This window comes from Microtus pennsylvanicus, chromosome 5 (genome assembly GCF_037038515.1).
Source record: "Microtus pennsylvanicus isolate mMicPen1 chromosome 5, mMicPen1.hap1, whole genome shotgun sequence".
Classification (NCBI taxonomy): domain Eukaryota; kingdom Metazoa; phylum Chordata; class Mammalia; order Rodentia; family Cricetidae; genus Microtus; species Microtus pennsylvanicus.
In genome coordinates, this window is record NC_134583.1 from 53469449 (window position 1) to 53487198 (window position 17750).

Here is a 17750-nt window from a genome sequence, read left to right on the forward strand (position 1 = left end):
CCCCTCCGTGGGTACAACAGAAATTTGTACCTCACGGCTACGCCCAGCCACCTCTATGTTGGCCCTCCTGTAGTAGGCAGCGTAGGTATCAGTGTAGTTAAACTCCTCTGCTTTTCTGGCCAGGGTCTAGCTCCTGGACCCCCACAACCTGTGCCTAGCATGGCTTGAAAGTGTGGAGACAGTTGGGGTGGGGAACTGAGCTGATGGGAAGTCTCTGAGAGGTGCTTCCTACAAGGTCCCTGTCTTCCTCTTAATCCCAAAAGCTTCTATGAGATTAATTCCCTCCTGGCTGGTTAGGATAAACTGCCACATAAGAGGAAGGAGATTATCACTTCTTGCAGTCTTTGGTCCAGCACATGCACCTCCTTTCACATCAGGGTTTCACGTAGCCCAGGCTGACCTCAAACTCAATGTGTAGTCAAGGCTGACAGTGTTACCTCCCGAGTGCTAGGATTACAGATACGTTATCCCCAGCCTGGCTGGTGTGGTGCTGGGGGTCAAACGCAAGATCTCATGCATGTCAGGTCAACATTGTGCCAACTGAGCTCACCCCTAGCCCTTCACAGTTGACAGACCCTGCTGCTGCTCCACGAAGTCTGGAAACTCCCTAAATGCCCAGCAGCTACAGAACAGTTAAGTCATGCGTGTGTGAGGCCTGGGAAAGACTGTAAGGAGTTATGGCATTTCCCAGAGACCATCACTAAGTCTCACGACTGCCTCACCCATGCTTTTTCTTGTTATTTCTTTGATTTTTAGCAAATTTAAATACATTTTAATTGTTTTCTGTTTGTTTTGGGGGGGTGTATGTATGTACCTGTGGCTTAGTTTCCTGTGGAATTCAGAAGACAACAGGCAGAAGTCCCTTCTTTCTTGCTACCGTATGGGTCTTGAGGATGAAATGCAGATTATTGGGTTTGGTGGCCAGCACTATTATCCATTGAACTCATTATCTATTATCTCACACACCCTGGCTTTTATATTTTCAATGTTCTCTTAACTGAGTTAAGAAGACCTGATACTCTTAGAGGACCCAGGTTCAATTCCCAGCACCCACATGGCAGATCCCAACCATCCATAACTTCAGCTCAAGGGCATCCAATGCTTTTTTTCCTCCTGACCTCTGAAGACATCAAGCATGCAGATGACACACATGAATACACGTAGACATATTATTCATACACATAAATAAAGGTGGCTAGGGACCCTTAAGCACAACATTTGCAGTTAATCCAAATAAAGAACCTTTGGCTTTGCATGGGGAAGCTGAAGTAATGGCATCCCTATGTGTTTCCAACAAATACAGTCTACAAAATGGCATAGAATCTATTTTCAGGCTTTTTATTTAGAGGTACAGATTTGTATGTAGTAATAAGGGTGGCGGCGGGGCTGCGTCCCCAACACCCCAGCCGCCTGCTCGGCTAGCTTATGCCCCGAAATAATTACACGGACACTGTATTCTTTTAATCACTGCTTGGCCCTTTAGCTCTAGCCCTTACTGGCTAATTCTGATATCCCGATCAACCCATCTCTAATTATCTGTGAGTACCAGTCTTACCGGGAAGATTCTAGCCTAAGTCCATCCTGGATCGGAGCTGGGGCATGGTGTCTCTCTGAGGCGTCTGCTCTGGAGAGGAGAGCTGTGGAGTCTGAGCTCACTTCCTCTTCCTCCCAGCGTTCTGTTCTGTTTACTCCTCCCACCTATCTTCTAACCAATGAGGACCAAGCAGTTTCTTTTTATTTAACCAATGACCTTCCTCCATCATTTGTATTTGGGGAATATTCCATCTACTTCATCCAATGAACCACACAGTTTCATTTAAAAAAAAAAAAAGCTGTTAGATGGAGTTGGGCTCGTATAACAGGGTATAAAGGATGTGAACTCTTGAACTGGTTGGCCTGGCATCATATCCAAGCTTTACTTTCTAGTGACTTTGGTCAGGCTAATGGCCTCTCTGGGTCTTAGTTTTCCTTGCGTGTGTGGAGGGGATTATTAGGGATAGTAAATGAGTGTGGGAGTGAGTGTGTTGCACGGGCACATGTAAGCCATGCCTGTGTGTCTGGTCCGAGGGAAGGACAAACAATTTGCTCTCCTACCATTATCTCATAGTGCACACAGACTGAGCTTCCACACATGGTGTTCCTTCAGAATAAACTATCCCGTCTTGGCTCACGAGCAAATGGACCCACTCAGAACACAGCACCCATGTCTGCCCACAGCCACACTCAATTGTCATTTGCACAGAGTGGTTGAGTAGCCAGTGTACCGCTTCTTCAGCAGAGTCACTGCACTAATAAGTGACATCTGTCAGAACTGATAAAAAAGAAGGCTATGGATGTTGAAGGTGGAAGATTCACAGAGAAGGAGCTGCAGAAAGGAAGCTTAATCCCTGGATTGTACAAAGATAAAGCGAGAAACACACCCAATACATCCCTGTGGCTCACTATACCTGAGGCGTGCCCTGTGCTCTCAGGATTGTATCAGAGCTACCTGGGGGACTTTAGTGTGTTACACTGTTGTTTTGTTTTAACTGTCTACTTGATACAGCCTAGAATCACCTGGAAAGACTTTTAATGAGGAATTGTCTAGATCAGGTTGACCTATGGGGATGTTTGTAGTGGATTGTCTTGGTTGCTAATTTATGTAAGAAGAGTGAGCCCATTGTTGGTGGCACCACTCCCTAGGCAGTTGGTCCTATATATAAGTGTGAAGCATGCAGGCTTCTATGTGCTTATTGTTTCTCTGCTCCTGACTGAAGATATGGTATTTAAGTTCCTGTCTTGACTTTTCACAATAATGGACTCTAACCTGGAATTGTGAGCACTTTCTTCCGTATATTGCTTTTTGTCAAGATATTTAACCACAGCAACAGAAATTAAACCAGAACAAACACCCTCTTCCCAGAAAAGCATCGCCCACACTAAGTGTGAAGATTTGGTCCCTGGTACTTTGCTAGACTCTGAGAGCCACCATAGGGATTGGCCAGCTCCAGCAATTTGGGAATCATCTGCCAATATATTCTTTACTCCTGGCTCTAGAGGTACCCCCCACTCTGCCTAGAATCCAGGAAGATAAGCAGAATCAGTTCTACTGACTAGACAGCTCACCAGACATACAGTTAGCCAGCTAGATTAAATTCTGTATTCTTCCAAAAGCTTAGGGTGTGTGAACATAGCCAGATTCACACCAATCCACGGCGATGTGGTACCTCACCTTTATATACACCCAGAACATCACACAACCATCTGCTTGAGTAGGGATAGACTTTAAAATTCGCTCCTTCCACTCTATGGGTCCTGGGAGTTGAACTCAGGTCCTCGGGCTTGATAGCCAGCACTGTATTTCACCAGCCCTGGGTAGACTTTTAAGCCAAGGCAGTGATATGGTTCTCCGTCTAAAGAAGCAGCAAGCCATTGCATGGATAAACAAAGCCTACTTATGTGTTGTTCCCCTGAACCTCCTTGCCTTGTGCCGTCTAAATTGAACTCTCATGGCTTGCTAAGACCTCAGCAGATGTTTCCATTCATATTTTTGACTGCCTGGAGCCAAACAGTAGTTCTGCCCCCTCTCTCTGAGCTTGCTAGCAATTGGAGGGCAGTTGTACCACGTGCTGGGCAGAACAATAAAATCGTGCCCAGGGTCATTGCTTGGCTACCTTCCAACTTTGCAGCGGCCATAAAGCCTACCAAATTAAAAACTGACACAGGACTGTGGATCCTTCCATCCCTTCCCATTGCACTGGCAGCCTCTCCCCCAGGGGGTGTGTGTGTGTGTGTGTGTGTGTGTGTCTAAATAGTTGCAGAAGGTATAGGAGCATGTGATTCGACTCTGGCATTGTGTTGAGGCCACTAAGACCTGGCTCTTGCCCGATCTATAATAGCTATGGAAACAAGTATTATTTTTTGTTGTTGAAAGTAATAGAGCTTCCCTTGTTTGAGGGACTGGGTGGGCAGCATCAGGGCTTTGCATTTTCTTTTGATAATCAAGAGGATGGAAGTGAACCCATATGTTGCAAGGAAGGACAAGGAGGGAAGAGAATGTTCCTAGTCTATGGAAAAAGCCATTGTAGACATTATGGTCTTTCCAGAGATACCCAAGCTCTGACTCCCAGGAAATGTTGTAAAAAGAACTTTATGTGACACAATGGAATAGAATTTGTGTGTGGGAGTCCCTGATGGATTACCCAGGTAGACCTAGTGTAAGCACAAGGTATTTGAAAGTGGACAAGGGAAACAGAAAAAAAAAAAAGGTCAAAGAGATGCCACGGGAAAGCTTACCCCCTCCTGCAGTACTGGCTTTGGAGATGGTGCAAAGGAACTAAGAGACAAGGAATATGGGCAAAGAGACAAGAACACAAAGTTACTTTAAAAGCCCACGGAAGGATGCAGCCCCACTGATGTCTCCACTTTAACCCAATGAGACCCACATTGGGCTCTAACCTACAGCTCTTGCTGTAATCTACCATGTTTCCAGTAGCTGACTTTCGCTGCAACTGAAAACTAGTACATAAACTCTGGACACAAAGATCTCTATCAGGGCCGTGAATATACAATAAAAACTTGGGTTTGGGGAGATGTGAGCAGACCACTGAGCCTTTAGTGGTAGATCCACTTGTGAGACCCACCTAGAAAATGAAAACTGTCCCTTAAGTATCCTTAAGCATGGAGGAAGCTCTTCATTACTTGAAGCTTTTGTATTGGTCTCTTGTCATTGTGATAAAACACCTGGCAGAAGCAACTGAAGGAAGGAAGGCGTTGGCTCACAGTCGAAGATACAGTCCCTCATGGCAGGGAAGCCTCGGCAGCTTGAGTGTGAGGAGTCTGAGGTCACAGAGTCGCCAAGAGATGAATGCCGGTGCTCACCTCCCCTTTTCCTTTGTCTTCAGTCTGTGCCCACAGCCCATGGGATGGTGCCACCAACATCCAGGGTGGATCCTCCCTCCTCAGTTAAACCTTTCTGGGAACACCCCAATGGAGATACGCCACGGTGGTTTAAAACCCAATCAAGTTGACAGTGTCGCTGGACCATCACACCACAGCCCTGGACTATGGGATTTCTTCCTAGCTTCTTGGAAGCCTTTGTTGTGGGACTTTGTGATAATCTCAGTGTATTATTTCTGTGCAGATGTATCTAGACAACTCTATTCAGGATGAATAAATCACCAACATCTTCCTGGGGAAGGGAAGAAACCTACATGTCCCATAAAATTATGGATTTCTATCTACCCTACATGATGGTGTATATTTTTCTACATCAGTAGTGCCTTTGGGTTTATGTTGCTGTGATGAAACGCCATGACCAAAGCAACTCGGGGAAAGTGTTTATTTGGCTTACACTGCCCTATAAACTGTTCATCATCAAAGAAAGAACAAGTTTCAGGACAGCCAGGACTGCATCAAACATACACACACATGTGCATTTATGTGTGTTTGCAGGCATGTACTTGCTGCTGTGCACCTGTGGTGGTCAGAGGACACCCTTCAGTGTCGTCATTTTGTCACAGTGTATGCCAGCCTAGCTGGTCGTGAGCGTCTGGGAATTCTTCTGTCTCCACCTTCCATCTCCCCATAGAAGCACTGGGATTACAGCTGAGCGTTCCCATGCCCAGTGTGGGTGCTGGGGATCACACTCAAGTCCTCATGCTTGCCCAGCAAGGGCTTTATCCACTGAGCATCTCACCAGCCCCTCTTCATTCTTTAGTGGCGTCCTTCACAGAGTAGGTGTTTCAATAAGGTTCAATAGATTTCTTTTATAGATTTTCCTTTTACTGTTTTATCTTAAAAATGCATTGCACACCCAAGGTCAGTGTCCCCCCCCCTTTTTGAGAGGCATAGAGAAGCTTCTTTTAGCGCCATACTTTAGATTTCGATCTATGTCTTCACCTACTTTTCTATAGTCGCTGTAGGATCCTTTGTTAAAAAGACTGTTTTCCGTGTGGAATTGCCTTTATGCCTTCAACAGAGATGCATTGGGGTGCTGGGATGGAGTTCAGTGGGTAAAGTACTTGCCCAGCATGCACAAAGCCGTGGGTTCCATCCCTACTACTGCCTAAAACAAGTGTGATAAAACATATTTCTAATCCCAGCAGTGAGGAGGTAGAGGCATGGGATCAGGAGTGCAAGATACCCCTCAGCTGCATCCTAAGTTCAAAGCTAGCCAGGGATCCATGAGACCCTGACTGGGTGTGTTTCTGAGTTCTCTGTTCTATGCCATTAAGCTTTTGCCAACGCCATCCTGTTTTGACTATGAGAACTTTGCTAGTTTTTGAAATCTGCTGTCAGCACTCTGTGCCGCCTTTGCTTGGGAGCTTCAGGATTAGTTTGTCAATAGCAAAGAAATATTTCCTATGGTTTTAACTGAGAGGTTTATATTGCCCATATGTCAGTCCTATTCTCATTTAGTTTGGTTTCTCCCTGAGCATTATATGTTCGTGCTTCTGCAGCAACACTGCTTTCAGTTTCAAATTCCAGTCGTTCTTTGTATATGTGGGAGGGCAGTCAGCTTGTGCAGTGATAATGGCAGCTCCTGCAGCCTTGGAGCCTCCCTTATATCTTATTCTTTGGGGGCATTCTGCCTTTACTTTCTCCTTATGAGTAAGCCCACAACTCTAACACTCTAGGCCCATCCACTTCTCTGTTACCTCTCTTTAAATGTGCATACTTCAAAACTCTGTTCAGACATCATGGCCACTGTCTCAACCCCTATCCTGTTTTCCTAAACCTCCCTGTTTTTACATATATGTGCTTTAGGGGGTCTACTTGTGTTATAAGAGAATTTAGATGCTTCAAAGTCCCACTCAAATAGCCTTTTTTCTAGGAACCCCTCCACCCCCCAGACTTCAGCATCAGAAACAACCTTATTCAGCAGAAGCTCCTTTGGTCCCCCTCTGGGGCCTAGGTGCAGCACACTGGTCCCATTGTTCCCTGGGCCTATCTCTCCCACTCCTGGGAGCAGAGTAAGGCAGGTCTCCAGACTCCAGAGGTGCTTATCCGTTGAGTGAATATAATTATGGAGCCTCGAACTTACTATGTCTGGTCTTGAGCTTTCCTGTCTCTACTTGCCCAGTGCTGGGGTTACCCTGTGCTCCACTTCCTGGGGACAGAACCCAGGGCTTCAGGGGTGCCAGGCAGGCACCCTACCAGCTGAGCTCCACCCCAACCCTCTTTTACTTCTAGAACATTTTGTGATTCTTTTTTCTATACTTGTTTCTCTCCTGGGGTTCTTTGGGTTCCCAGGCCTAGAGCTTCAGAGTTCAGCAAATCCCTGAGAAAGAGGAAGTTACTATCAATTACTGACCCATGCTCTCCATGTAATGTTGGTTCCTGCACACTGACTGGGTAGATTGGGCCCCTGGCCCAAGAAAACACCTACTTTTCTAGTTTAAAGAGTAAGGGATGGTTTCAGGGGCAATAGCGCCCAAGTATCAACCAAAGCCCCTTCTTTTCCTCATTCCTGCCAACTTTAGTGTATTAACCTCTGCTTTAGACTCACTCGCCTCTTGGCTATAAAATATCTGCGGTAAACTTGCACATAACAGCCTGGTACAATAACAGTGAGGGGCAGGGGGCACTTACCTTCCTTGGGACTCTTACCTCCTCTCCCCACCCCCAGACAGGGTTTCTCTGTGCATCTTCTTGGACTGTCCTGGAACTCTGTAGACCAGGCTAACCTCGAACTCACAGAGACACTCCTGCCTCTGCCTCTGCCTCTGCTGGGATTAAAGGTGTGCGCCACCACCGCTCAGTAGGACTCTTTCTTAAATGGAGGGAAATTATTCCTAGAATCTCCTAGAAATGTTTCCACCCACACTCACAGCTCAGTAACTAGAGTTGTATCGCGTGGCCCCCCGTACAGGGGTAAGGAACATCGCTATTGATTTGAAACAATCAGAATGGGGCTCCTATACTAAAATGGGGATTCTTTGAAAAGAATAGAAACCCTGGAGGAACCCAGAAGTGTCAGCTGTGTAGAGGATCGTTTTAGATCTAACTGCAGGAAGCCTCATCCCGTCCTACAGCTAATAAAAGCCAGAAAAGGATTCGAATCCAGCTCTTTGAAATTCCAAGATTTGCCTTCTGCTGGCCATTTGGACCTCATTTCAAACAGCATTTTCTAGAGAATAAAATGAAAGAAAGAAACCCCTTTTCTTGGGGTGAACTAAGGCAATCTCGGAGCTTTCCCAGCCTGCCCTTCAGCTAACCATTTACGCTTTTATTAAGTTATGACTAATGGCCGGTGAGCCGCTGGAGGCTGCACCCTCAGGCCGAGCGCTTCAGACCATTCTAGAGTAAACAACATCTTCAGATTCTGCTCTGAGAAAATTCAATCGCTGTCCTTTGTCTTTCCGAGCTCAGGGATTGGCAAGCAGGCTGCTGCTGGGCCCTGCTCGGGTTGAATAGAAAGGAACCTTCCAAAGCAGGCGGGCTGTTTTGGGAAAGTGGCTGCTAATGGGGCCTCGTGGGGCGGGGGGCCAGGCGCAGACTGAGCAGTTTGCATATTGGCTTTTACAAACAACTGGCTCTGAGTCAGCGGTTAATGGAACGGGAATAGGGTTCCTGCCCAATGGTTTCTTCCAAACACCCATTTCCAATGGCAAGCATATCTGAGCCTTTCTTCTGGGGCTTGTTGTGTCTCTGTGAGTGAATTAAAGAGGCAGGCCAGAGGGCGGAGTTCTGACCGTAGCAGTGTTCATCTGAAAACATTCTGAAAAAAAAAAAAATGCTCCACAATGGGGAACCTCATTCAGGCCCACCTTTAGGAGTCCTGGCTGGGAATATCATCTTTCTAGTTAGGAGATATTTAGAGACCTCTGTGCTTATACAAACCTGGCTCTGGCTACATCTGGGACAGATGTGGGGTTTTTTTTTTCTTCACAAAACGCAGCGTGGTCGCAGAAGGATTGATTTACAGGTTTGAGGCCAAGATGTTCTACATAGTGAATCTGGGGCAGCCTGGGCTACCTACAAGACCCTGTCTCAAAAAAACGAAACAACCACGCGCTGCAAATGTTATCTCAGAAATGCACATGCATGCACACAGAGAATCAGGTTCAAATTCAGACTAAAATGTAAATGATTCCTGGCCCAACATCCCCCCCTTCAGACCCCCCCCCCATACCCTATCCTCCACCTCCCACAACATGAAGGCCTTTCTTAAATTCCTCAGGCAGATTCTTCCTGTGTATCTAGCCTGTGCCCTGAAGAGTGATCTTTGTATTCTGGGTACCTTATTTAATAAATACTTGCCAGGAGCAGAGAGTATCAGAGACACCGTTTTCAGTAGCAGAAGTGACCAATATTTCCATGGCTCTCCTCAGGGACCAAGAATGCGTGTTATCTTTCCAACAGACCTAGGAAGTTGGCAATATTAGTATCACTCCCATCCTGTAGACGAGGAAAGTGAGGCACTGGAAACCAGTGGACTTGTCTAAGGTCACATAGCCAGAAAGTGGTAGAGCCTGGATTTGAACCTAGGCAGTTGAATCCCTAAGCGCTCTTTGGGAATCTGATGGTGAACAGAGGACAAAACTTCCCTTGGCTGGGGGTGAGGCTCAGCTGTCAGACTGCTGCTAGCATTCACAAAGGTCAGGGGACTGATGTTTGACAGATGCAGTAGCACTCGGCAGGCAGAGGCAGGTGGATCTCTGTGAGTTCATTTCCACATATGGTCTACATAGTGAGTTCCAAGCCACCCAGAGAGCTATAGAGAAAGACCCTGCCTCAAAAAATAAAAAGTTAAGAAATGGCCCTGAAAAGAGCAAAGAAGGAAATGTAGTTAGCTGGAGATAATGCAGCCCTTTAAGTGTTCCCTAGAGCTTTAAGGTCTCCTATATTTTTCTGCTGTTTTATGGAGGATTAACAGAAGGGCAGTTGGATGAATTTGGAGACAGGAGCTGGGTAATGTCCTGAGGAATGTTGAAAGTCTGCTGGTCATAGAGCGGAGGAGGCAGCTCAGTGGGTAAGAGCACTTATTCTATGAGCAGGAGGGTCTGAGTTTGAATCCCCGGTACCTACACAAAAGTACCTACCTGTAACCCCAGTGCTGAAGATGGAATCTTCAGACTCAGTAAGAGAAGCTGTTTTAAATGAATAAGGCCAAGAATGATAGAGAAGACATCCGCTGTCCTCTTCTGGGCTCTGTATGCCTGGCATGCACGCCCACATACATGAATACATTTATGCAACATACATACATTACATACAAGAGTCCACTGGCCAGGGACTCCCTAATATGAATGTCCTTTGGAAGTAGCACCTGTTTCTCTGCGTTGGTGCAACTGACACATTCCCTGTCCAGCTACAACCGGGCAAGTAAGTGCCTTGTGTTTAAGAGTCCTCCCAAGTCTAGGCTGTAGTCAGGAAGGCCTGAGCCAATAAATAAATAAATAAACAAACAAACAAACAAATAAATAAATAATGAGAAGATGGGCCGTTGCTTTCATGAAGGTTGATTGCTGCTGCTGTATTAGCGCCTTCAGACCTCCCAGTGACCAACACCTTCAGAGAAAATGACCCTTCTGTGCTTAATTGATGAAAAGCGAGAGGATGTGAGTTGCAGCTTTTAGGAGAAGTAAGCCAAGGTCAACACCAAATTCCTGGTGCACAACTGACTTGGGGGAGGGACTCTTTTTCCCCAGGGTTCATGTGGGATTGTGTGCTTGAAGCAGGGCTCTCCGTCTAACCTGCTCTAATGTTTCTTTTGCTAAATTGGGCTGCGGATTTACAGTATGTGAAAAAGGAAATTAGTAGTCAGGTTGGGAAGATGGTTCCGTGGGTAACAATGCATGCTGTCACGCCTCATGACCTGAGTTCAACCCCTGCATTCCATTGTGGCAGAAGGAAAGAGCCTACTGCCACAGGTTGTCCTCTGACCTCCATATTACACACACACACACTCCAAAATAAATTAAATGTAATTTAAAAAAATGTTTAAGTTAGTGGTCCCCCACCGGAAGTTCCTTTTCAGCTAAGGATACAGGACTGTAAAGTGGTCGTTCCTAGATATGATCCCACCTTTCATGAGAGCTGGGGAACCCAAACCAGAGCCTGGAGCCCCCGATATTCCCACACAGCAGCTGGGGTTAGATGCTGGAGGGAGGGCAGGTCATCCGAAGAAAGTCTCAGGAAGGCAGAGGAGGGTTAGAGTGCTCATCAAAAAGGCTCAGAAGATAGCAGCCTGAGACTGATGGCCTCCGCCATCCTGTCTACAGAGAGAAAGCAAAGACAGCCCTGGAGGAAGGACAGGCACAGGCCAGAGACAGTGGCCTTGGAGAGTAGCTGTGCCCACCATGCTCCTGCTCATTCCAGAATCTTCTCTGGGAGATGGAGCTCTTCATTTATTACTCTTGTTTTCCCCAGGAAGTGAGAGGGGTAACAGGCAGGGAGTTGAGATTAAAGGGACAGTTAGGTCATTTTAGGAAAGAGCAATCAGGCTGGAGATAGATACACAGAGCAACTATGAGCTCACTGTCTGGGGGAAAGGAACATTCTCTCAACATAAGTATTGATCACAGATGTTGCAGAGAGTCCTCCCCTACGCCGTCATCCTTCCCCCACGTGTGACCAGGCTCTTCCTTGTCTTTCAGTATCCGAGTTCCAGGAGGAAGGAATGAACGCCATCAACCTGCCCCTGAGCCCCATCTCCTTCGAGCTGGACCCCGAGGACACCATGCTGGGTAACTGTCCCCTTGTATTTAGACTAGCTTAGTGCCTACCGCTTAGACACTTCCACCAAACTCCTTTCCTTTTTCTAGCTCTTGTATTAGTTTTAGGATTTTTTTTAATTTTAAGAATTTATTCTTTGAGAATTCCATACATGTATGTAATGAAATATGATTGCATCCACTTCCATTATATCTCTAACTTCCAAATCCCCCAACATATCCCTCCTCCAACTTCATCTCTTCCTCTCCATCCTCCTCTTCTTCTTTTTAATGACCCACTAAATTTAGCTAACGCTGCCTATATGTGCACAGCTGGGAGCTATCCCCTGGAGCATGAGCAACCCATGAGCAACCACCAAAGAACCATTCTCTCTCCCTCGGTGGCCACCAGCTACCTGTAACTCCTCAGCAGGCAAGGGGTGGAACCTCTAGAGCCCCTCCTCTACCCAGGCTAGAAGTCTGGCTGGCTTGATCTTATACACATCTGGTTCAGGTAACCACAGATGCTGTGAGTTCGCAAGTGTGGTGGCCATGTCATGTCCAGAGGAGAGCATGTCACAGCACCCCCCCCCCCCATCCTCTCTGGCTCTTCCATTTTTTGCTGTCTCCTCTCCCTCAGTGTTCCCTTAGGGCTGAATGCTCACAGCTACCTATTCCCAGCACTTGGGCTGCTCTCAATCTCAGTCAGAGAAGCTTCTTTTTGCAGTAGGTAGCAGTCAATGCAGAAGCCCTGTTTCCTTTTCCAGAGGAGAATGAGGTCCGGACAATGGTGGATCCAAACTCACGCAGTGATCCCAAGCTTCAAGAACTGATGAAGGTAAGAAGAAATGGGGTCAGGGTGGGGGTTCTGGGAGACTTCCCTGCCCCCTCCTGGCCTTGGCGGATGTGTGTAAACCACCTGTTCTGTAAAGGCACCATACAGGAAACACTAAAAGGAAGACATAGTCACTCAAAGGAACGTAGAAAGTCAAAAGTAGGAACAACCCCATTTTCCAGATGAGGAAACTAAGTCTTAGGAAGCCAAGTGATTTGTTTATGGTCTAGCTGGTTTAGAACAATGAAATTGGAGGCTGGAAACGTGGCTCTGTTGGTAAAGTACGCTCCTAGCATGCACACAGCTCTGGGTTCCAACCCCAGCACAGCATAGCCTAGCATATATGATACATGGCTGTAATCCCAGCATTTGGGAAGAAGAGGCAGAAGGATCAGAAATCCAAGGTTACCCTGAGCAAAAGAGTTTAAGGCCCACCTGGAATACTTGAGACCATGTCTTAGAAAAAAGAAAGGAAGGAAAGAGGAGGAAGAAAGGGGTGGGGAAGGAGAGAGACTGTATGTTGTATGTGCAAAACAGGCCAGAGTCAATGAGCTGTACAGCAGCTGCTAGGTTCAGCAGTTCAGCGTGAACAGAGCCAGACCACACCCTAAGGGCCAGTACCCCAAAAGCTATTGGCTGAAAGGATTCCACAACACTAGCCCTCCTCTTTGTTCACAGGTCCGCTCATAGTGTCTTCCTGCTCAAAGCCTGTCTGTAGTTGGGTGGTATTTGACTCTCTTCAGCCTCAGATAATCTACCTAGCTGCCCTGGCGAGGGAGGAGCCTGAGCCCTCACCTTGCCATGCAGGGAGAAGGTGGGCTATCTGCAGTGGAGATTCTGTCTGCCCTTGTACTTCTCTGGGGTGCTTGGCCTAGGAGAGCCAATACTGGAGAGGTTAACTGTTAGCTGATATTTTAGTTACTTTTCTATTACCATGACCAAACACCATGGCTAAGGCAACTTACAAAGGATGTTTTAATTGGGGAGTCACAGTTGCAGAGGGTTAGACTAGTCTATAACCATCATGATGGGGAACATGACAGGCAGGCAACAGTCAGGCAGGCAGGCATAGCGCTGGAGTGGAAGCTAAGAGCTTGTATCTGATCCATAAGCATAAGGCAGAGAGGGAGAGAGAGAGACCCCAGTGACACATCTCCAACAAGGCCACACCTCCTAATCCTTCCCACACAGTTCCATCAACCAGAGACCAGGTATTCAAATATATGAACCTATGGGAGCCATTCTCACACAAACCACCACAACTAGTCCTGGCTTGGGTAGGCAATGTTCTAATGGTCTAAGAGACAACAATCAGAACAAGCTTTGCTGTTTGGGTTCCAAACACTGATCTTCTGCACCAAGAACCTAGCTTGCAGAAGAGGAAGATTGGAGGTGCACCTTGTTGGGCACAAACAAAGTACAACCTTGCCCAGCAGGCCATCACCTCACTCCAGGGAGAGCTTTGACTTTCCAGATCTAGGCTACATCTGCCACCTTGAAATCCTAGTCTTCAACCCCCTCGTCTTCTTTTCAGAGACTCCTCCAAACCAAGGCTTTGGGGAAGCATTCATTGCTCCTTACTTCTCTTTGCTCCCTGCCTGGGTGGTGCCTTGTGATGGTGACCCTTGATTGTCGCTTTGATGAGGTTTAGAATGACTATGGAAACAAATCTCTGGGCATGCTTGCGAGCAATTATCTATATTAGGTTGCCTAAGTGTGGGCAGCACCATTCCATGGGCTGGGGTCCCAGACAGAATAAAAAGGGGAAGAAAGCTGAGCATCAGCACCCATCTCTCTCTCTGCTTCTGACTGTGGGTACTACATGGCCAGCTGACAGTAACCACCCTTGCCAAGTACCCTAAAGGGAGGGTGTTTGATATGCTAAGATCAGCCTTCCATGGAGTATTTGGCCACTGTCATAGGTAATTCTTTTCCACCGCCTAACACAGGCAGTTCACAGGGGGCAGATACACGTACATCATGAATACCAGAGAGATGCAGGCACTTGTGTGTACAGCTGTAGATCGGGGGGATGCACAGACAAGTTAGGAGGTGGAGCTGGAGTTTTAATCTGCATGACTCCAGAGTCCATACACTTGCCTGGTATGAAGCCTATCCCATTGAAGGAAGGCCTGGCATCAGAGAAGGTCAGCAGACTCACTGGTACTGCCCACACTAGAAATACTAACCTAGGTGCCTTAGTTAGGGTAACTCTTGATGATGACAAACAACTTGGGAAGGGAAAGGTTATTTCAGCTTAGAGTTTGCCATACATCACTGAGGGGAGTCAGGACAGAAACTCAAATAAGGCAGGAACCTGGAGGCAAGAACTGATGGAGAGGCCACCAAGGAACGCTGCTTACTGGCTTGTTCCTCAAGGCTTGCTCAGCCTGCTTTCTTATAGCACCCAGGACCACCAGCCCAGGAATGGCCCCACCTACAATGAAGTGGGCCCTTCCCAGTTCAGTCACTAATCAAGAAAATGTCCTACAGACTTGGTACAGCCAGATCCCTCTCTCAGATGACTCTAGCTTGTGTCAAGTTGACAACGAACTAGCCAGAACACTCTGCAAATGCACAAGGGTACCGAGACTCACACCCACGTTTGAACACTGGTCCCATGACAGTTCTGCTGCTCTTAATTAAGATTGAAGTGCATGCAGATTTTAATTGCCCAGCATGAGAAAGCGACTTTCCAAACACAGGCAACAAGTCCTCGCTGACTCTTGCACTCTCTCTGCAGGTGCTCATCGACTGGATCAATGATGTGCTGGTGGGCGAAAGAATCATTGTGAAGGACCTGGCTGAAGATCTCTATGACGGCCAAGTCCTGCAGAAACTCTTCGGTAGGAGAGGGCAGACTTGGGGATAACAGCTGGCTCTTAGCTGAGGCTCTAGTTCCAGGTCACAGTGGCTCACCTGAGAGGGGGTTGGAGTTGGTAGAGTGGGACAATGGAAGCACGGGGGCTTTAGCTGCCCTGTACGACTACTGCTTTGTACGATGGAATTGTGGGAGGAGTCCCAATGACCACATAGATCTGTTCCCTGGTCCTCTGGGTCATCAGCTGGATTAATGAGAAACCCCCACTGCAGAGATGCAAAGCACACCTCACCCTCCAGGAAACTGATCTCATGGCCTCACTAGGTAGATTAACACATGAGTGAGTGTCCCTTTGTGTTTTTAGACTTCTGTGGCTGATGGGTATATGGGTGTATGTGTGTGTATATACTCACCTGGCAGGAAGGTACTATGATAGCAGAGGCCTGTGGTGTGTGACCCTTTGTGGCTTATATGTGTGCCTGCACTCCTCTGTGATCTATGGGGTCATATATGTGTGCGTGTATGTGTGTGTGTGTGTGTTCATGTATGCACCTCTTATTGTCTACAGACACAAATGAATGTTTACGTTCTTGTGTGGTCTATGTAAATGTATGTGTCCCTTTGTGTATCTGTGGAGCTGTGTGTGTCTCTCTATGATCTATAGGCCTGTATATGTTCCTGTCATTTATAGAAGCCTATATGTATGTCTGTTGTCTGTGGACATGCATGTGTGCACTTGTGATCTATGGGCCTATGTGTTTTCCTGTGTCCCTCTCTGATCTGAGTGTTACTAAATATATGTGCTATCACACACACACATGCTTACACACACACACATACACACGTGCTGTTCCTGTATGCCTTCCCAACTGTTCATATGGAAATCTAAGGCCAAGGGGAAGAAAAGGAGAATTCTGGGTGTTCTTAGTAGGGAATGAATGAAGTGAGCTTTCCTTATCTTCTTTGTCACTTGGCCCACAGCGGCCCAAGATTCTAATGTCAGTATGTAACTGCCTTTCAGCCCCTCTGCCTGGGTGTACCTTGGGCTGAATATACCCTTCTAGAGAAGTACCCTCTCCTTGCCAGCCACCCCTAGGCATAGTGTTGCCCAGACCCCCTCCTTGCTCAGAGACCTCTCCTGAGTCCATCTGATTGTCCATTTTTACTCTCCCCCTTTGCACTTGCTTCTGAGCTCACGTCTGCTCTTCCCACCCCACCTCCGCCGGTCCCACCCACGCCGGTCTGTCACCTGCTAGCTGCAACACCTGGTTAAGTCACAAGTTCTGTCCACCCTGACTTAGGACCCCCGGGGCCCTTCCCTGCAGATCGCCATCCAGACCACTTAGCACAGTTATCAGTACTTCAGGTCATCTCCCACCCCCACACTGTCTGCAGCCTTTCTTCCAGGCACTCTCCACAAATGGCTCACATGACAGGGCGTGTAAAGTTCACATGGCAGGTGAAGTAAGTGACTGTCCTCACCCCTGGTTTTTCTATTTGTATTTCTGCTACGGTACATTATTTCATATGCCATGTGTTCAGCCCAACATTTACTCTTGCATCTGCCTGCAGGGCCCTTCTTCCTCCACCGTCAACCCAGAAACACCATTATTGCTCATCCTTCTGGACTCAGCTGTCTCCCTTTTACACACTATGCATTATGATCATATGTACAAGACAGGGCTATGAATTCTTCTGTGCTCATCCCCCAACCCATAATATGTGTCTAAGGGGAAAATGTGTGTGTGTTCAAACTTTTATAATCCGAAAATATTCCAGAATCTGCTGAAAGTTTGTTGAGTGCTGGCTGACCCACCTGGAAATTCCACATATGGTGTGCATGCTGAGCTGCAGTTGAAGCTGGTGCACTAGAACAAAACTACATTCAGCTTAGGCGTGCTGGCATATGCCAAGAATCCCAGCATTAAGGAGGCTCAGGCAGAAGGATTCTTGTAAATTTGAGGCCAGCCTCAGCTGCATAATGAGTTTATGTTCAGTCCAGACCTACCTAGCAATACTATCTACAATAATAAGTACCTTTGGGCTTTGTATCGATACTGTAAATGTATATGAGCCATTAAAGAATTCTGTGTTTAAGACTTAAGTCTCATCCCTAAGATGTCTTTTGTATACATGGCATCATCCCAAAATCTGTAGGAGAATATATGTATATATGAAACACTTTCTTTCCCATGAATTTGGGTAAAGGATATTTAGCTTGTATAAGTATGTATCTGTAACATGCACATACACATATATGTATGTCTACATGTCTTATGTGCTGGCTGTAACTGTGTATATAAGCACAGGTGGTACTCTTAAAATCAAGAAGTAGGTCCTATTTATTTTTTCCAGGTTTCTATGGCCCTGTCCGGCTGCCTCAAACATCACCTAGCTCTTAATCAATGTATATTAGATAAATGAATGAATGGCTAATATAAAATCTAGTAATTTC

At 46.7% G+C, this 17750-nt stretch overlaps 1 protein-coding gene across 1 annotated transcript in view; it reads left to right on the forward strand.

The window, feature by feature from the left end:
• The window catches only part of Parva (parvin alpha), a 154222-nt gene that overhangs the window by 93377 nt on the left and 43095 nt on the right, over positions 1-17750 (forward strand). The window contains exons 2-4 of the mRNA XM_075971916.1: positions 11583-11672; positions 12407-12477; positions 15218-15320. Coding sequence (XP_075828031.1) covers positions 11583-11672; positions 12407-12477; positions 15218-15320 — 264 coding nt within the window. The remainder of the gene's footprint in view (positions 1-11582; positions 11673-12406; positions 12478-15217; positions 15321-17750) is intronic.